The sequence below is a fragment of the Pimephales promelas genome, chromosome 3 (genome assembly GCF_988280905.1).
Source record: "Pimephales promelas chromosome 3, fPimPro1.hap1.1, whole genome shotgun sequence".
Lineage (NCBI taxonomy): Eukaryota > Metazoa > Chordata > Actinopteri > Cypriniformes > Leuciscidae > Pimephales > Pimephales promelas.
In genome coordinates this window covers 11,637,655-11,654,422 of record NC_142771.1, presented here as the reverse complement: position 1 = coordinate 11,654,422, position 16,768 = coordinate 11,637,655, and the positions used below count along the sequence as shown (strand labels likewise).

The following is a 16,768-nucleotide window of genomic DNA, read 5'->3' as shown; positions in this document are numbered from 1 at the left end:
GGAGCTGGATAATTTAGATTGGTCATGGGACCTGTCTCATCTGGTTGTGCATCATCACCTTTATACACAGCCATACCTGACTATTTATTTCTGCAACAACCTATAGTAATACAGATTTTCTCGTAAAAGGAGTAGTTCACTTTAAAAAAAAACTTTTGCTGATAATTTACTCACCCCCATGTCATCCAAGATGTCCATGTCATTCTTTCTTCAATCGCAAAGAAATGAAGGTTTTTGATGAAAACAATCCAGGATTTTTCTCCATATAATTGACTTCACTGGGCACCAAACGGTTCAAGGTCCAAAAGACACTTTCAGTACAAACTGCAAACTGTTCAGAGGGCTTTAAACGATTCCAGACAATGAATAAGGGTCTTATCAAGCGAAACGATTGGTCATTTTCAAAAATTGATAATAAAGTTTTCATTTTACAAACTCAAATGGTCGCCTTGCTCTGTTCTGTGATGCGCGTTCATCAAAATGAACAAATCTTTTTCCGAGTCAGTTCATTCATTTCGTTCGTTGAATGAACCAAATGACACGAGAAAAGATTCGTTCATTTTAATGAACAAGTTCGAACAGGAGAGTCACAAACGCATCACAGAACAGAGCAAGGTGACCATTTGTGCTTATAAAACTTAAACTTTCTTATTTATTTATTAAATGTGCAGTCGTTTCGCTTGATAAGACCCTTATTCATCGTCTGGAATCATTTGAAGCCCTTTGAACAGTTTGCACTGAAACTCTCATTTGGACCTTGAACCGTTTGGCTCCCATTGAAGTCCATTATATGGAGAAAAATGCTGGAATGTTTTCATCAAAAACCTTAATTTCTTTCCGACTGAAGAAAGAAAGATATGGACATCTTGGATGACATCATGGGGGAGAGTAAATTATCAGCAAAAGTTTTTTTAAAAAGTGAACTACTCCTTTAAGGTGGTGCTGCAACCTCACACTTCCAGAGTTCATTTTCTTCCCAACATTAGAAAAACTCAAATTGAGCAAAAGAGTGCTACTTAAAGCTATACTTTACACCACGGTAACTTTTCCTTGGGTTCTTCCTCACTGGTTTAGCAGTTCGGTCATGGACAGAGAGGTGTTGTTGTAGGGTGACTTTCTGTGTGAAACCCTTTCCGCAGGTTACACAAGTAAAAGGTTTTTCTCCTCTGTGGATGCGTTCGTGATTCCTTAGGCAGACTTTCTGGGTGAAACTCCTCCCGCAGGTGACGCAGCTAAAAGGTCGTTCTCCTCTGTGGATGCGTTCATGAGTTTGTAAATTGCCCTTCTGGGAGAACCCTTTTCCACAAAAACTGCATTTATAGGGCCTTTCTCCTGTGTGAACTACATAGTGAACCATGAGATTGGTGTTTGAATGAAAACATCTCCCGCAGACCTCGCAACAAAACCTTTCATTTTGTTTCAGCTTAGCGAACCGATGCTTTCTGAGACGGTTTCTGGCAGCATTTTGACGAACAAACACCCTACCGCCGTCTAAGCAACTGAAGTTGTTTGGCGGTTTCTGTAACTTAAATCTCTTTTCGCAATGTTCTGTAGTGGTCGCGGCATCCATACATATTTCCTGTGCTTCTCCGTCCTCCCCGGATTGGGAGGGAAACTGGTCATTGTGCTCTACTGAAAACCCGTTGAGGATACAGTGACCATCAACATCCAACGGATCGTCTATTGGTGCTATTAATTGGTCGACAGTGTCATCAATAGCAGTTCTTGTGGAGTGTTTGTCTGTCGAATCGGAGGACGTGTTTTGTTTTTCCGATATCCCAGAAAATTCACTAGACACAAAGTGGTTATTGAAATTTTTGGAGGCTGCTGAGGGCTCATATGCAGAAGATGGCAGCTGTACTCTTGAAATATGGGGCGTTTTCCCTGTTGGAGTATTGAAAATAGTTTACACCTGACAGATAATAAATGTACAAAATACAGAAACATTTTTCCTTCGCATTTTTCACACAGTCACTGATCACACGGATCCACGAAAATGGCTAAAAACATTGTAGCATGCTGCCAGACCAGAAGTTGGCGACGTCACTTTGTAAAGAAACTAGGGTTGTCAAAATTAATTCGATCATTATGTTTTCCGCGGATTTGTAGTTTACATGAAGATGATAACGGTATAATTTTCAAAAACTTGCACTTTTAATACCGTTTTTAGGCTCCAAAAACACCATTGTCATGTAAATTAACTGGCAAAGCGCATTAAATTTTTCAGTTTTTTTGTTGAAAACACTGTCATTTAAATGGCCCCTAATTAACGATCTGCTAAAAATCAAAACATTACCTGTACAACTGGGATAAGCTTCCACTTCAAAACACTCCTCTTTGATTAAGACCAGGTTGGAGGGGTCTTTTTCATCATGCTGCCAAAAATAAGCAGATCATGTTAACTAACATTATGTTTTTCCATTTTATTTACACAGGATTGTAGAAATTTGTTTATATTTTAAAGAAATAATAAGGTTTACCCCCCCCCCCCCCCCAAAAAAAAAAAATATAGCCCAAGTCTGTGTTTCTCTGTCATTTCATTTTCAAGGGTGTGTATGGGATTTTCACAGTACAGTTTAAATGGATAGTTCACTTTGAAATTAAATTTTGGTATGTTTTATCTTATCTCAAGGACATCCAAGATGTAGGTGTCTTTTTTTCCGCAGTAGTTTCAATTTTGTTATTTTTAGGTCAAACCATTTCGTTTTCCTCACACAAACCACTCGTTTTGTGTCTCAGGCCATCACATTTACGAGTCATTAAATCATGTTTAATTTGGACTTCTCTGTGCATGCTCTTTGAGGTGGTGACCATAGACCTCCATTATATGACTGACAGACAAGAACGGTTTGACCTAAAAATATCAAAATTGAAAATACTGTGGAAACAAAGACTCCTACATCTTGGATGCCCTTTAGGTAAGCTGAAACATACCAAAAAATTATTTCAAAGTGAACTATCCCTTTAAATCATTCAGAATTAGCATTTTGATGCAATGCGTACAAGACGCAAGTGTCATACTTAGCACAACCTTGAAAATATGCAAAATATTCACAACAAAGCTATTGAAATCAAGTTAAAAAATAAACCATAAAGTAGTACAGTATTTACAAATTTGATTGTAATATCTTCATTGCTCTATATCAACTATGAAAAATGACTGAACAAAACTAAAATTAGGCAGATGGTGCAATAGTATTTAGCTCATTCTCTATTGTACCATGGCAATTTTGGGACCATAGAAATGGTTAAAGTAACATTTTGATTAAACTGTGTATTATACCAGTGTCATGTGTAATGCACCCTATTGAAAGTGACAGATAAACCGCTTTAAAACAGTTGCAAGCATTTGCAACTTTATTTTATAACTTCCTTTTCTTCACAAACGTTAAGAGTAGGCCTATGTCAGCCTCGTAACTGTTGGCTTTTGAAACAAGTTTCATTATTGGGAACTCAAATTAAACGAACCTTATAAGGCGAAGCGGGGTACAGGTCGACATCGATCGCCAGCTCATCTCTGGACTCCTTTCTCCGATCCCACAAACTGGAGCACCACTCCTTTCCAAATATCCCTTTGATGGAGGGCTCTGGTACTATCAGGAGTAAAATATGCATTATAATCACAGTAGTGCACATCAAAACAACTGTTTTAAGCAGAGGTTATACTTACCATCTTCTGTTTGAACACAAATGGAGCGGTATGTTTTGGAACCAGAGCGCGCTCTCTTTGTGGTGCGCGTGCTTTCGCTTTGCCCTTCACTTCCAAGACAGAACATTTCGTCTTTAAGAACTGTGTTTTCACTCATGACCCGAGACAGTTCTTGTCGTAAAAGCGCAAAATCGCCGTCTACAATTTTGCATATTTCTTCTATTGCCGTTTTAGCCGTGATCTCCATTATGGAGCTTAGTCGCAAACGAAACGATAGAGATTTTGACATATTTTAATAGTCGCGATTTTTTTTAATCAATGCGAGAAAAAAAACGGTCTAAAAAACCGTAAGGTCAGTCACCTAAAAAAACAATTCCATTATGTGCAACTGTGAAAAAACCCGGATATAAAATGTAAGCATGGAAACCTTGGCTTTTATTTTGCCTCAAAGTATCGTTAGCTTCCGGTTTATGTGGAGTTCCCTGTGTCCTAACAGACTTTAGTGGCAGAGCCAGGGTTTTTTTTTTTTTTCATAGTGGTGGCCAGGCAAGGGCCAGCAACAAGTCTGGACTCCGCATCTGAAAAGTCTCACATTTTATTGTGGTCTTAAAGAGACGGTTTATTTTCACCATACATAAAAAATTGTGGTTGTTCTAATCTTTGACTAGCTCATCAATCATCATCTCAATGCTCTTTCATGATATTGTGGTATTGCGGTTTGACATGCTAATACTCTCAAATTTAGCCATTTTTAACCATGTATTTTGGAATTATTGCCTTAATCTCATTATTTCACTCATTTGGAACGTACTTTATTCATGGCGAATGAACCACTTGATGAATTATCAACTGAATGAACCAGATTATTTCCATGGAAGGTACTTTTGCCATTTTTTCCGCTGACAGTCACTTCAAGTGGTCATATAACCACTACTAAGCTGCCAGTTGGCAAGGGTTATCATGTCAAAACATTATCTAGGGGTGCATAGGATGTAAAAAAAAAATCGCAACTAGAATTTGGCCACCCAGATGGTCCAAGACTACTTAGTGAACCTGGCCCTAAAGGTGTATTCACATTAGAATTTCAACAAAATTCAGAGGACAAAGCAAGGTCTATTGTACTACAGCATTTTTTTCTAGAAAGATGGTGAGGTAATGGGAAGAGGTTTTCAATGTCCCAGTGCCTCTCATATTGGTACGTTTTGTAAAAAAATCTGGCTTTTCACAGTTCTGGGAGACACACAAAACTCTCAAGGCTGTCCTCTATTTATCTGCAACTCTTCAGAGCAACATGGCAAGATTGATTGTCTTCCATTACCAGAATTCATTTAGATATGCGCATCTACTCTACGGCGGGTACACAAATTGAGCTCATGACCCAGCATGATAATGTTTAATATATTGTTGATCAAAGGATGTTGCTCTGTGGACTACAACAAATGTGCTCCCAACATCATAATCGAAATTAATAATAACAACCAATGCTGTCTTTACATCAGATCTCAATATACAAACACCTTCTGCACGTCACGTGTTTTCAGTATAGCGATCGTTCACATACAGAAGTCAAGTCTAAAGGTCAAGCGTCTGGAGAATGAGGGACACGTACTGAGCGGCGGTATTTTTATCTCGGTTAGGACACAAGACAACCAGTTCAGCTCTCATCTAGAGAGAAAATGGAGGTTAATTCACTGCTCTTAGAGAAAGACCCTTGTTGTTCAGTGTGTGGGGAGGTGTTCAGCGTTCCAGTGGTCCTCTGCTGTATTTCATGCGGGCGCAGCTTCTGTGAAATTTGCTGTGAGCAGTTTTGGGAGACGCAGTGTCCCTTCTGCAGGCAAGAGGCCACTGGATCCCATCTCAGAAAGTGCAGGGAGCAAAGAATAAAGGTATTAAATACAGCACAGCTCAATGATAGAGATATAATCAAAACGGCATCATATTCAAGCACACCCTGCAGAGCAATGCATGAAAATAACCAGTAATCAAAATTAATTATGTTGTGTAACCTGATCTTTTAATTAGCTAAACAACTTTAGGACACCTTCAGCCCATCCCCAGCCCATAGCAAGCATATTACATGGTCAGAAGGGACTGTCTTTATATATATATATATATATATTACTGGTAAATACGCAAACTTTTGAAAACGGGTTTCGAAGTGAAAATTTTTGAAAACGATATTGTTATTGCCTCCGTGTAAATTACAAAAACGTGAATTTGTAAAAACAGTGACATCATGCGCATGCGCTTTACATGTTCAGTCTATACCCAGATAGCAAACTGACATTGAATCAACGTGGAAATATGACATCGAAACAACGTTGATCTGACATTGTTTTGCTCATCGAATTAATGTTGAACCAACGTCAGATGCGTCATTCTTTCAAAACTAACGGAAAATCAACTTGAAATTAGGGATCGACCGATATGGATTTTTTAGTGCCGATACCGATACCGATTTTTTTCCCATCAGCCTTAGCCGATGACCGATACGGGCTGCCGATTTTCTTGAGCCGATATTTGGAGCCGATACATTTTGCTCCCTCAATTTACATCTTAAAAATAACATGATGTTAACAAATGTTACAGGTCTCAATTTAATAAAAGTAACATTTAACTAACTTCAAAAATTAATATTTAACAAATAGTAAAAACATGTGAGGTAGAACAAGAACAAGTAGATAAACAATTTAAAAAATATGAAAAACATGAAGTAGAACAAAAAAAGTTCAGTGCTGAAAATGAATATTTAAGCATAAATTAAATAATTACACTATTGCACAGAGTAGCAACCAGCATAATAAAGTGCACAGTGCACACTGTACTTCATTTTAAAAGAAACGAACTATGTACTGCATGGTTTCAATTTTCCTACATAAAATAAAATGAGCATGTCTATAATATTACTGCGATTGCGAGGGAGACAAACTCCACACGCCCCAAACCTCAGCCAGGTGAGCGCTGAATAAATCTCCCACAAAAAGCACAGAATAACGTTGGCATTCCTTAATCCTATGACCAGAGTTCGTTACCGTATGCATACTAGGGCTGTCAAAATTGCTCAAATGGCGTTTGCATATTCCCTCTAAAAAACATATTCGAACATCCCGTTGCGCGTTTTGTTGTTGACGCGCATTACATCAATAACAGGACACATTAATAAAAAGAGACATAACTACTAGTATTAGATGGTTTATTTGAGTTTTCATATTTGACAACGTATTAAAAAGCAAGTAAATCAACTAATGGCCAAGACCGCAGAGCTCACTCTGTCTCGCCCTGGACTCGCTCAGGCACTCTCTCTCTCTCTCTCTCGCCCTCACGGTCTCTGCGCGTCGGTTAAATGAACAACAAACAAATGTTGAGTGCTAAACAAGAGTTTTGTGCAAGCAATTTAAGGTTGCGAGTCGCGACTCTTGTCCTAAATATAGCAGGCTTCATTCAGTGATTGAAGTTTCACAGTATAGAACCGACAGTGAGCGCTCCGAGCGAGCTGTGCAGTTGTGGTAACGTTTATTAGTCTGCAACCGCGGGCGTGTTTTTCCACATTCAAATATTAATTTTCACCTTCAAAATTGATAGATATTCGAATGTAGAATATTCATAGACAGTCCTAATGCATACTGAACGGATAACCTACACCTTAACTATTTGCAGCTTCTTAATACAATGGCAAGCAGTTAAGTTTTATAGACGAGGCATTCGCGTTTTCCATTTGTACCCACAAACTTGCTTAGTTGCAAGCACATAACAGTTATAGGGCGACGTGTTTCCATTTTCAAAGTGTTTGACAATATTTCAGGAGTCAAACATTTAAAAGATCCTTTGAAAGTTTAAGTTACCATTCTCGTGAAGAGCAGGTTGCACTCTGCTAGTGGAGGAGGGCGGGGCACGTGAACTGCAGCATCTCCAGCAGCACGGAGCTGCCCGTGGCCGCCTGTCTATAAATAACGGCGGGAAAAAAAAAAACTATCGGCGAACGCGCAGCGGTGTATCGGCCGATTCCGATACACGTAAAAACCTCAAATATCGGCCCGATATATCGGCCGGCCGATATATCGGTCGATCACTACTTGAAATCAACGCGTTGTTTCAACGTTATGAAAGCAAACCAATTTTCGATTTCATTTAGCTTTGAAGAATGCCGCGTCTGACGTTGGTTCAACGTTAATTCGATGAGCAAATCAACGTTGTTTCAATGTCATGAGAGACGTCGTTTCCACGTTGATTCAATGTCAGTTTGCTGTCTGGGTAGGCATGTAGTGTTTTTTTTTCCCAAATAGTGGCCTGGCATGAATAATACAGCATTTTTAGTCATTTTTGTGTCTTCTGTAAGTTGTCGTCTGTACGTGTAAAAAGTACATTTTAGTACACCGTTTTCATTACATCGTTGTTGTGTAAACACACTATAAGTCTTTGAAGGCTCCACTAAAGCAAAATCAGAGTCATATTATCCAAATAAATACGGCTTGGAATAGTTCATCTCTTAGGCCTTGTCCACACGGACACGGGTATTTTTAGAACGTGACTTTTTTTACACGGTTCGGCCGTTCGTCCACACGGAAACGCAGTATCAGGTCACTCAAGGATTTTCATATTGCAGTGTTGCCGTGTAGACAGTAAAACCGGGGTTTTTGCCGTGCGACGTCAGAGTGTGTGCCGTTATCCGCCTACCGGAACTGGTAATAACTTTTTGTTAGGCCATTGTGGCTTTACAGTTAGGATTATATCGCCGCCTGCTGGTGTGGCATGCTCTTGACAGCGCTTGATAGCGTGCTTTTGCATTTTTTTTATTTTGTTTTTTTTTAAATGCAGGAGGAAAAACTCTGGTTATAAAAATACCTGTGTCCCTGTGGAAAGTTTCTTCTCTCGTTTCAAGAAACTTTCTAAAGATCTTCCAATGCGTTCTCATCCTAGGGCGTCATATAGTGACACTTTTGAAATTCCGTCTAAATCCAACGCACAAGGCACGCTTTAGCGTCAATATAACACGCACAGAGCTTTGTTCGGTTAGGGTAGGTTTAGTTCTGGGGTAGCGGGTAGGTTTAGGGTTAGACCACTAGGAGGCGCCTTCTGGCCCATATGTATATCTGCATCTCATATTGATGCCAAAGGGTGCCATGTGTGCTGGATGTAGACGAAATGTCAAAAGCGTCAGTATATGACGCCTTGGGATGAGAACGAGTTGGATCTTCAAGCCTCTGCTTTTTATAAAAATTGCCAGTCAAAAAGGGTGGTAGTTGTGTGATAGTTTGGGAGGCATCAGAACCTAAACATTGTGCCCAGAAAGAACTGAAAAAAACGATGACTTATGAGAATTTTCCAGGAGAATAAAGCTAGCGGTCTGTAAACTAACGCAAAAGCTCAGCGGGGTCGTGCTCCAAAACAATGACCCCCTTAAGAAAATGATCCCTAAAACGTTTGAGATGGTCTAGTCACAGTCTAGACCTAAACCCTAATGAAATGTCGTGTCAGGATCTGAAACACACAGATCATGCTTGAACACTGAGCTGAAGCAATTCTGCAAGGAGGAGTGGGCCAAATTCCTCCATATAAATAACTACAGGAAACATTTGGTTGCAGTTACTGCTGCTAATGTGGACGCAACCAGATACTGGTTACCTCCATTAGCAGCATTCATTTAAAATAGTGTTGAACGAATAGTGCTTTCTTTAATGAATGCATGAAAGATTAATCTCATTTTGTTGTTGTCCATGAAGGCTCGTGGAAGGGTCTTGGTTAAAGATCTGAAGACATCATGTGTGAAATATGCAAAAATACAGACAAAAAACTTTTTCACAGGACTGAAATATTTTTTTTCTAAGGTTGCTTCCATAGCAACCTTATGCTGTCCATATGCTGTCCATCTTCTGGACAGTTTTCTGTTTATTTCTCCCGCCTTTTAATTTTATTTCTAAGATGAGGCACACATCTTCTCGAATGGAATGAGAAAATCTTAACATATTTCTTCTTGCGTCAGTGCTAGGGTCAAATCGCTCGCCAGGAGCTTGATGTTACATAATGTGATGTTCAGGCATTCATCACAAGATATCATATGCCACCCCAGATCTCACTCAGTGATGTAAACTCTTAGTGAATACTGGAGCCAATCAGAAGACACATCTCCCAAGGGCAATCTTATGTGGGAGGGGAGGCAAAGTACCCCTTTGTGACCCAACTGGGCAATGAAGGGCTCAAAGGAGCAATGGCCACCATGCAATCCTATCTTGCAGATGACCTCTCGTGCCCCATCTGTGGAAATATCCTGCAAAAGCCAGTTGTGCTGTTTTGCAGACATCGCTTTTGCAAGCCTTGCCTTGAGAACCAGTGGAATGGAGGAGGATCTTGCGAATGCCCGCTTTGCACTCAGCCATCCTCTATGGGGGAGCTCATAGTCAACACCATGCTTGAGAAGACCTGTGAGGGCTTTCTGGAGCGATGCAAAAACAACCCTCTTGCATGCAAGGAGCATGGAGAGACCTTGACGCTTTTTTGTTTGGAGGATCTGGAACCCATTTGTTGCAAATGCAAGTCGTCAGCCAACCACCATGGTCACAGGTTATATCCCTTAAATGAAGCTTCACACGACTGTAAGGTATGTCTACATACAGATTGATGGTCTTCTGCAATCTATGTTTGACATTTGTTTACAGGCAATGTTGATTCCAATGTAGATCTTCAACGATCGCACGGTCAATTCAAGGACAAGAGGGGAGACCAAAAATGTTTAATGAGAATAACCATTTGGACAACCGTCCTTTCTCGTTATGACCTCAGAAATAGTTATTTATGGATTCTTGGCTGGGTTTATTAACAGACTATTAATAGTGGTAAGTTCATGCTAGTAGGGATGAGGCCTCCTGGTAGGGCTGAAACCAGATGCCCATGTGCTCAGTTTAGAGTTGATGAAAGTATACACTCATATCTCCTCAAAATAATCTAAAAATCTTTTAAGGTCATGTCTTAGGACACTTTTATCACCCCACAATTAAAGGAAAGCAAGATATTATATGATATCTAGTTTCACTTATTGTATTCACATTCTTCATTTTCTACTTGCAATGTATGGATTTTTATTTTATTCCTTATAATTGCACCTTTCTTAGTGCCATACAACCAGGATGCGAATTACACAATGGCCTTTAGGGGGGTCAGGGAGTAGCGGAGCAGTTTGCTTCATACATTTAGTTAAACAGCATCAGAGAGGCCAAATTTTATCATTGCACCTCAATTTTATGACGTGCACCTCTTCAAAAATGTAACTACACGTGTCGCGATGGCGCGGACCGCAAGATCTGTGATTGGTCGGCTTGGTAGCATCGCATTTCATCCTAAGCATTTCCGCACGTACCATCTCCTCCGATGTCTTCTCTCGTTTCTGCCTTTTAGTTTTAGTAATTTCACCAAAATGAACTGTTTTTCCACTTCAATAAGCTCCAACTCCAACATGATCCGCTCTCTTTCAGTCGCCATTGCTTGTAGTAACCTAGCCGCGAGGAATCTAAACACAGTGGAACATTAAAATCCTCCGCCGCCAACTAGCGTTTCGGAGCAGTACTGCAGAGCAACCAAGACCTGAACGCAAAAGTATAAATGCTCATGACGGTGTCGCTTACGTGCGTAGCCTATGCCGTACACTACGGCGTACCCTCGACACAAAAGTATAAATTGGCCTTTAACAGGTAAAGCTTCATGTTATGGGTATACTGCTTTCTTTGACCCCCACAACATCTTGTAGTAATGTCAAATCCCCATTCTTGTTAGTTTGCACCCTGAAAACAAGCATGGGCACACCAGATTTTGGAAGCTAAGCAAGGTTTGACATAGGGATCGTTTACACGACACCGTTTTTAACTGAAAACTTTTTATGTGTTTTGGCCGACCATTTACATGACAACGGTGTATTGGGGGCCTAAAAACTACCGTTTTAGTCTCCATGTTAACTGCGAAAATGAGAATCAGTGAAAACGGTGATGGCATGCGTATTGCGTGTTCAGCATGTGTGCAAGTGGTGCATAGTCTTTCTTGCATAATACAAAGTTTTTAATCGTTTTCGTGGATCTGTATGAATGGGGATGGTTTTTAATAATGTTGCCATCTGTACAAACATTTCAGTTTTTAGTACATCTTTGTGGTCTTAACGTACCCTAAGATTGTACTTGGATGGGACTGGCAATCCATCAAGGGTGTTTTCCTGGGATAGGCTCAACTCTACATAAGACATAATTGGGAAAATAAATGAATGGTTGGATAACTGGAACTTTATATGGTTGAAAATCAGGCTGTGAAAAGGGACGAATCTTCTTGTGGATGCTTTGGCCTTTAAAGTTTTAGCCATTAAAGTAAAGCCATTGTTTTAAGTTCTAAAAAAGTTTGGGCATCTCTAAATGAATAAATGTGTGTCAGGATGGGAACATCTAGTAATTGCTCATTCTTGCCGTGTTATCGTTTTATTCACTCTTTAATAGGAAGAACTCAAAAATGCTTTGAAACCACTTCAGGAAAAGCTGAAGCTCTTCCGAAAAGCAAAACTCACTTGTCAGGAAACAGTAGAGCATATTAAGGTATTTTCACATCGAATTTGCTTTAAGCATGCAGGAGAACAATTATAGAAGGAGACAATAAATACTCCCCTTCAAAAAAAACGAAATGATAGCCTTCTCATTACAGAGTCAGGCTGAGAACACAGAGAGGAAGATAAGAGAGGAGTTTGAGGCGCTGCACCAGTTTCTGCGAGATGAGGAAGCATCCAGGCTTTCCATGCTCAAGCAAGAGAAGGATCAGAAGAGGCAGATAATGAATGATAAGATTGAAGATTTGGAGAATGACATCACTTCACTTAGCAAAACTATAAGAGTCATTGAACAGGAGATGTTATCTCAGGATATACCATTCCTCAAGGTGAACATTCGTCAAGGAATGATAGAAACACAATGCGTACAGTTCACTCTTTGTAATCTGGTTTTCTTTGTATTCCATGTAGAATTATAAGGACACTATAAAGAGGTAAAAAGCCTTTCTCAGTTATCAATTTAAATTTAAACTATAATTTTCTCTGTGACCTAGATCTAGAATAACCCTGTATTGTTTTATTGACAGAACCTGGCGGGTTCCCCAGGATCCAGATATGATAAGAGGTTCACTGCTTGATGTTGCCAAACACCTGGGCTCATTAAAGTTTAAAGTATGGGAGAGAATGAAGGAAATCATTCAATATAGTGAGTATATTCTGTATCTTAGGAGCCCCTAAAGGGACATGGTGATGGAAAAAATAAAGAGATTAGAGGTAAAATGTTTTTTTTTTCCTCACAATAAAAAGTCCAGTGTAAATGATCCAGTCATTTTAACAAATTTTGCTTTGTCAGCAACATTTGCATTTTACCTTTCAACAATTGCTTTGTTTCAGCTCCAGTGACCCTTGATCCGAACACCGCGGCAAGCTGTTTCCTCATGTCAGAGGATCTGACAACATTACAGTGCTGTTCCCAGACGTTTAAACTCCCAGAAAACCCTGAGCGTTTCAATGTTGGCGCAGAGGTACTGGCCTATGAGGGCTTCAGCTCGGGACGATACAGCTGGGACGTGGAGGTCAAAAACAACACTTACTGGGTCATTGGAGTTGCAAGCGCATCCATCAGCCGGAAGGGAAAGCATGTGCTGACCCCCGCAGAGGGATTCTGGACCATTAGGCTACGAAACGGAGAGTATAAAGCCTGTACTGCCCCATGGTCCCCTCTCACTATGACTCAGGAGCCGCAGGTGGTGAGAGTGGTTCTGGACATGAACAGATCCAGGGTGACTTTCTACGACCCACGAGAGAGGACGCCATTGTTCACCTACATGGACATCATCACTCCGAGGGCATTCCCATACTTCTGCAGTGCCTGTAAGGAGCACCCACTGAGAGTGTTGCCAGCGTGGATCTCTATTAAGACAGACTGAAGTGAAGAAGGTCCCTCTCCACATTTCAACTCTTATGTTACAGTACATGTGTTGTGTGCGGGTCAGCTTTTGGATTTTAAAAACCTGATAGATGATCTGAATCACAAGGTGAATCTCCCCAAAATTGTCATAAAATGCATAGGTCACATTTTCTTGAAATCAAAAGAAAATATGCTAATATTGTAACACCAGTGGTTGACACTTCATCATAGTGTGTGTGTGTGGTGGTATTGCACCTTATCACTGGTATCCACCCATCATAAAATGGAAAAAAGACGACAACAATGGTGACGTAGTGTGTAGCAATGTGCTACTGCCACTCTAAATCTTGTTGGAGGAGTTGATAGACAGAGAAGAGAGACAGGCACTGTTTACACCTGGTGTTAAGATGCGTTTTGGTCGATCGGATCACAAGTGGACGACGCTAAATACAGGTGTAAATGGGGTCTAAAATGTTTTGAGCTTGTCCACTTTCGACCACTTCCAGAGGTAGTCGGAAACGCATTCGATCGGACATCTTTCGTAGTGTAAACGGTCATGTGGTCGAATGTGTTCGTACAGCCATAAAAGTGTTGTAGTGTTGTTGTCGAGACCAGCTCACTCGAGTCCGAGTCGAGACCGAGACCATAGAGGGTTGAGTCCGAGTCGAGACCGAGACCATAGAGGGTCGAGTCCGAGTCGAGACCGAGACCATAGAGGTTCGAGTCCGAGACCAAAGAGAATCGAGTCCGAGTCGAGACAGAGACCAAAGACAGTCAAGTCCGAGTTGAGACCGAGACCATAAAGGGTCGAGTCCGAGACCAAAGAGAGTCGAGTCCGAGTCGAGACAGAGACCAAAGACAGTCAAGTCCGAGTCGAGACCGAGACCATAGAGGGTCGAGTCCGAGACCAAAGAGAGTCGAGTCCGAGTCGAGACAGAGACCAAAGACAGTCAAGTCCGAGTCGAGACCGAGACCATAGAGGGTCGAGTCCGAGTCGAGACCGAGACCATAGAGGGTTGAGTCCGAGTCGAGACCGAGACCATAAAGGGTCGAGTCCGAGTCGAGACCGAGACCATAAAGGGTCGAGTCTGAGTCGAGACCGAGACCAAAGATAGTCGAGTCCAAGTCGAGACCCAGACCAAAGATAGTCGAGTCCAAGTCGAGACCGAGACCAAAGATAGTCGAGTCCAAGTCGAGACCGAGACCATGGAGGGTCGAGTCCGAGTCGAGAACGAGACCATAGAGGGTTGAGTCCGAGTCGAGACCATAGAGGGTCGAGTCCGAGTCGAGACCGAGACCATAGAGGGTTGAGTCCGAGTCGAGACCGAGACCAAAGATAGTCGAGTCCAAGTCGAGACCCAGACCAAAGATAGTCGAGTCCAAGTCGAGACCAAAGATAGTCGAGTCCAAGTCGAGACCGAGACCAAAGACAGTCGAGTACAAGTTGAGACCGAGACCATAGAGGGTCGAGTCCGAGACCAAAGAGAGTCGAGTCCGAGTCGAGACAGAGACCAAAGACAGTCAAGTCCGAGTCGAGACCGAGACCATAGAGGGTCGAGTCCGAGTCGAGACCGAGACCATAGAGGGTCGAGTCCGAGTCGAGACCGAGACCATAGAGGGTCGAGTCCGAGTCGAGACCGAGACCATAAAGGGTCGAGTCAGAGTCGAGGCCGAGACCAAAGACAGTCGAGTCCGAGTTGAGACTGAGACCATAGAGGGTCGAGTCTGAGTCGGGACCGAGACCATAGAGGGTCGAGTCCGAGACCAAAGATAGTCAAGTCCGAGTCGAGACCGAGACCATAGAGGGTCAAGTCCGAGTCGAGACCATAGAGGGTCGAGTCCGAGTCGAGACCGAGACCATAGAGGGTCGAGTACGAGTCGAGACCACCATAGAGGGTCGATTCCGAGTTGAGACCGAGACCATAGAGGGTCGAGTCCGAGTCGAGACCGAGACCATAGAGGGTCGAGTCCGAGTCGAGACCGAGACCATAGAGGGTCGAGTCCGAGTCGAGACCGAGACCATAAAGGGTCGAGTCAGAGTCGAGGCCGAGACCAAAGACAGTCGAGTCCGAGTTGAGACTGAGACCATAGAGGGTCGAATCTGAGTCGGGACCGAGACCATAGAGGGTCGAGTCCGAGACCAAAGATAGTCAAGTCCGAGTCGAGACCGAGACCATAGAGGGTCAAGTCCGAGTCGAGACCATAGAGGGTTGAGTCCGAGTCGAGACCGAGACCATAGAGGGTCGAGTACGAGTCGAGACCACCATAGAGGGTCGATTCCGAGTTGAGACCGAGACCAAAGTCGGTCGAGTCCGAGTCGAGACCATAGAGGGTCGAGTCCGAGTCGAGAACGAGACCAAAGACAGTCGAGTCCAAGTCGAGACCGAGTCCAGAGAGGTTGATAACCTAAGGTTGGGTCTCAAACCAGACTTAAAGATATCTTCAAGAATATTTAAAATATTTGCTGGTAACAATAAAATTGACACCATACTCAAACAGTAAACCAAATATACCATTGAAAACTGTATATATACCATGTAAACTGTAATGGTAAAAAGTCAGTTCCAAGTCAAAATGCAGTCCATGACAAGACCGAGTCCATTAAAATATGGTCTCGAGACCGAGTCCGAGTCTCGAGTGCACAACACTGCTACTCTCCTCATACTGACCGAAAATGTAAACATTATGGGAAGCGCTCTAGCCAGATGGGATATAAACTTTGTGGGCTGAAGACCCAAGTTTGGTTTGAAGATGAAAAACGTACCAAGCACGATGTTCTCGTTATTCCTGATTTCTAACACACATTAACAGGTCATATGTAAATTGCATGAGCTTATTTTGCCCATTAGATCGAAAGATCTAAAAAAGCCCATACAATAACCCTCCTCATTTACCCTCTCCTTGGAGAAATCGTGGACAAATGAGACAGATTAAAACAACAGGTGTAAACGAGTATATGTCTCCCTCGTCTACTTGTGTTCCATTCAACCAATGGATCTTAAAACCAGGTGTAAACAGGGCCACGGTCTACCCTCACCCAGAAAAAAGGTTCACTCGCCACTGTGGGAGTTTTTTTGGATTTGGTAAAAAGAGGGGGTGCTAGAAACCCCAGTCTGCAGGAAATGCCATTAAATTAGATTTGTGCGCTTTGTTTGGACAGTTAGTCTCCGCCTCCCTAGTCTCATATTTTGAGTGT

At 41.9% G+C, this 16,768-nt stretch overlaps 2 protein-coding genes across 2 annotated transcripts; one reads left to right on the top strand and one right to left on the bottom strand.

Moving 5' to 3' along the window:
• Positions 1-250: 250 nt before the first annotated feature.
• On the bottom strand, positions 251-4,064 carry LOC120473025 (uncharacterized). Its single transcript, XM_089128236.1, has 4 exons — positions 3,671-4,064; positions 3,469-3,593; positions 2,297-2,375; positions 251-1,884 (listed from the first exon to the last, which is right to left on the bottom strand). Exons 1-4 carry the CDS (start codon positions 3,936-3,938, stop codon positions 1,013-1,015), a joined length of 1,344 nt encoding a protein of 447 aa, XP_088984362.1. The 5' UTR covers positions 3,939-4,064; the 3' UTR covers positions 251-1,012.
• Positions 4,065-9,160: 5,096 nt separating this feature from the next.
• Positions 9,161-14,684, top strand: trim35-13 (tripartite motif containing 35-13). The gene is made up of 6 exons (XM_039662675.2): positions 9,161-10,244; positions 12,118-12,213; positions 12,320-12,550; positions 12,633-12,655; positions 12,749-12,867; positions 13,056-14,684. Exons 1-6 carry the CDS (start codon positions 9,855-9,857, stop codon positions 13,589-13,591), a joined length of 1,395 nt encoding a protein of 464 aa, XP_039518609.2. The 5' UTR covers positions 9,161-9,854; the 3' UTR covers positions 13,592-14,684.
• Positions 14,685-16,768: the final 2,084 nt, after the last annotated feature.

Excerpts from the sequence above, each read along its gene's own strand:
- LOC120473025 (XM_089128236.1), bottom strand. The coding sequence starts at position 3,938 with ATGTCAAAATCTCTATCGTTTCGTTTGCGACTAAGCTCCATAATGGAG. Across the intron at positions 3,594-3,670 it reads TTGTGTTCAAACAGAAGATG|TACCAGAGCCCTCCATCAAA; the intron begins GTAAGTATAACC and ends TACTCCTGATAG. Across the intron at positions 2,376-3,468 it reads ACCCCGCTTCGCCTTATAAG|CATGATGAAAAAGACCCCTC; the intron begins GTTCGTTTAATT and ends TATTTTTGGCAG.
- trim35-13 (XM_039662675.2), top strand. The coding sequence starts at position 9,855 with ATGGCCACCATGCAATCCTATCTTGCAGATGACCTCTCGTGCCCCATC. Across the intron at positions 12,214-12,319 it reads AAACAGTAGAGCATATTAAG|AGTCAGGCTGAGAACACAGA; the intron begins GTATTTTCACAT and ends TTCTCATTACAG. Across the intron at positions 12,868-13,055 it reads GAAGGAAATCATTCAATATA|CTCCAGTGACCCTTGATCCG; the intron begins GTGAGTATATTC and ends GCTTTGTTTCAG.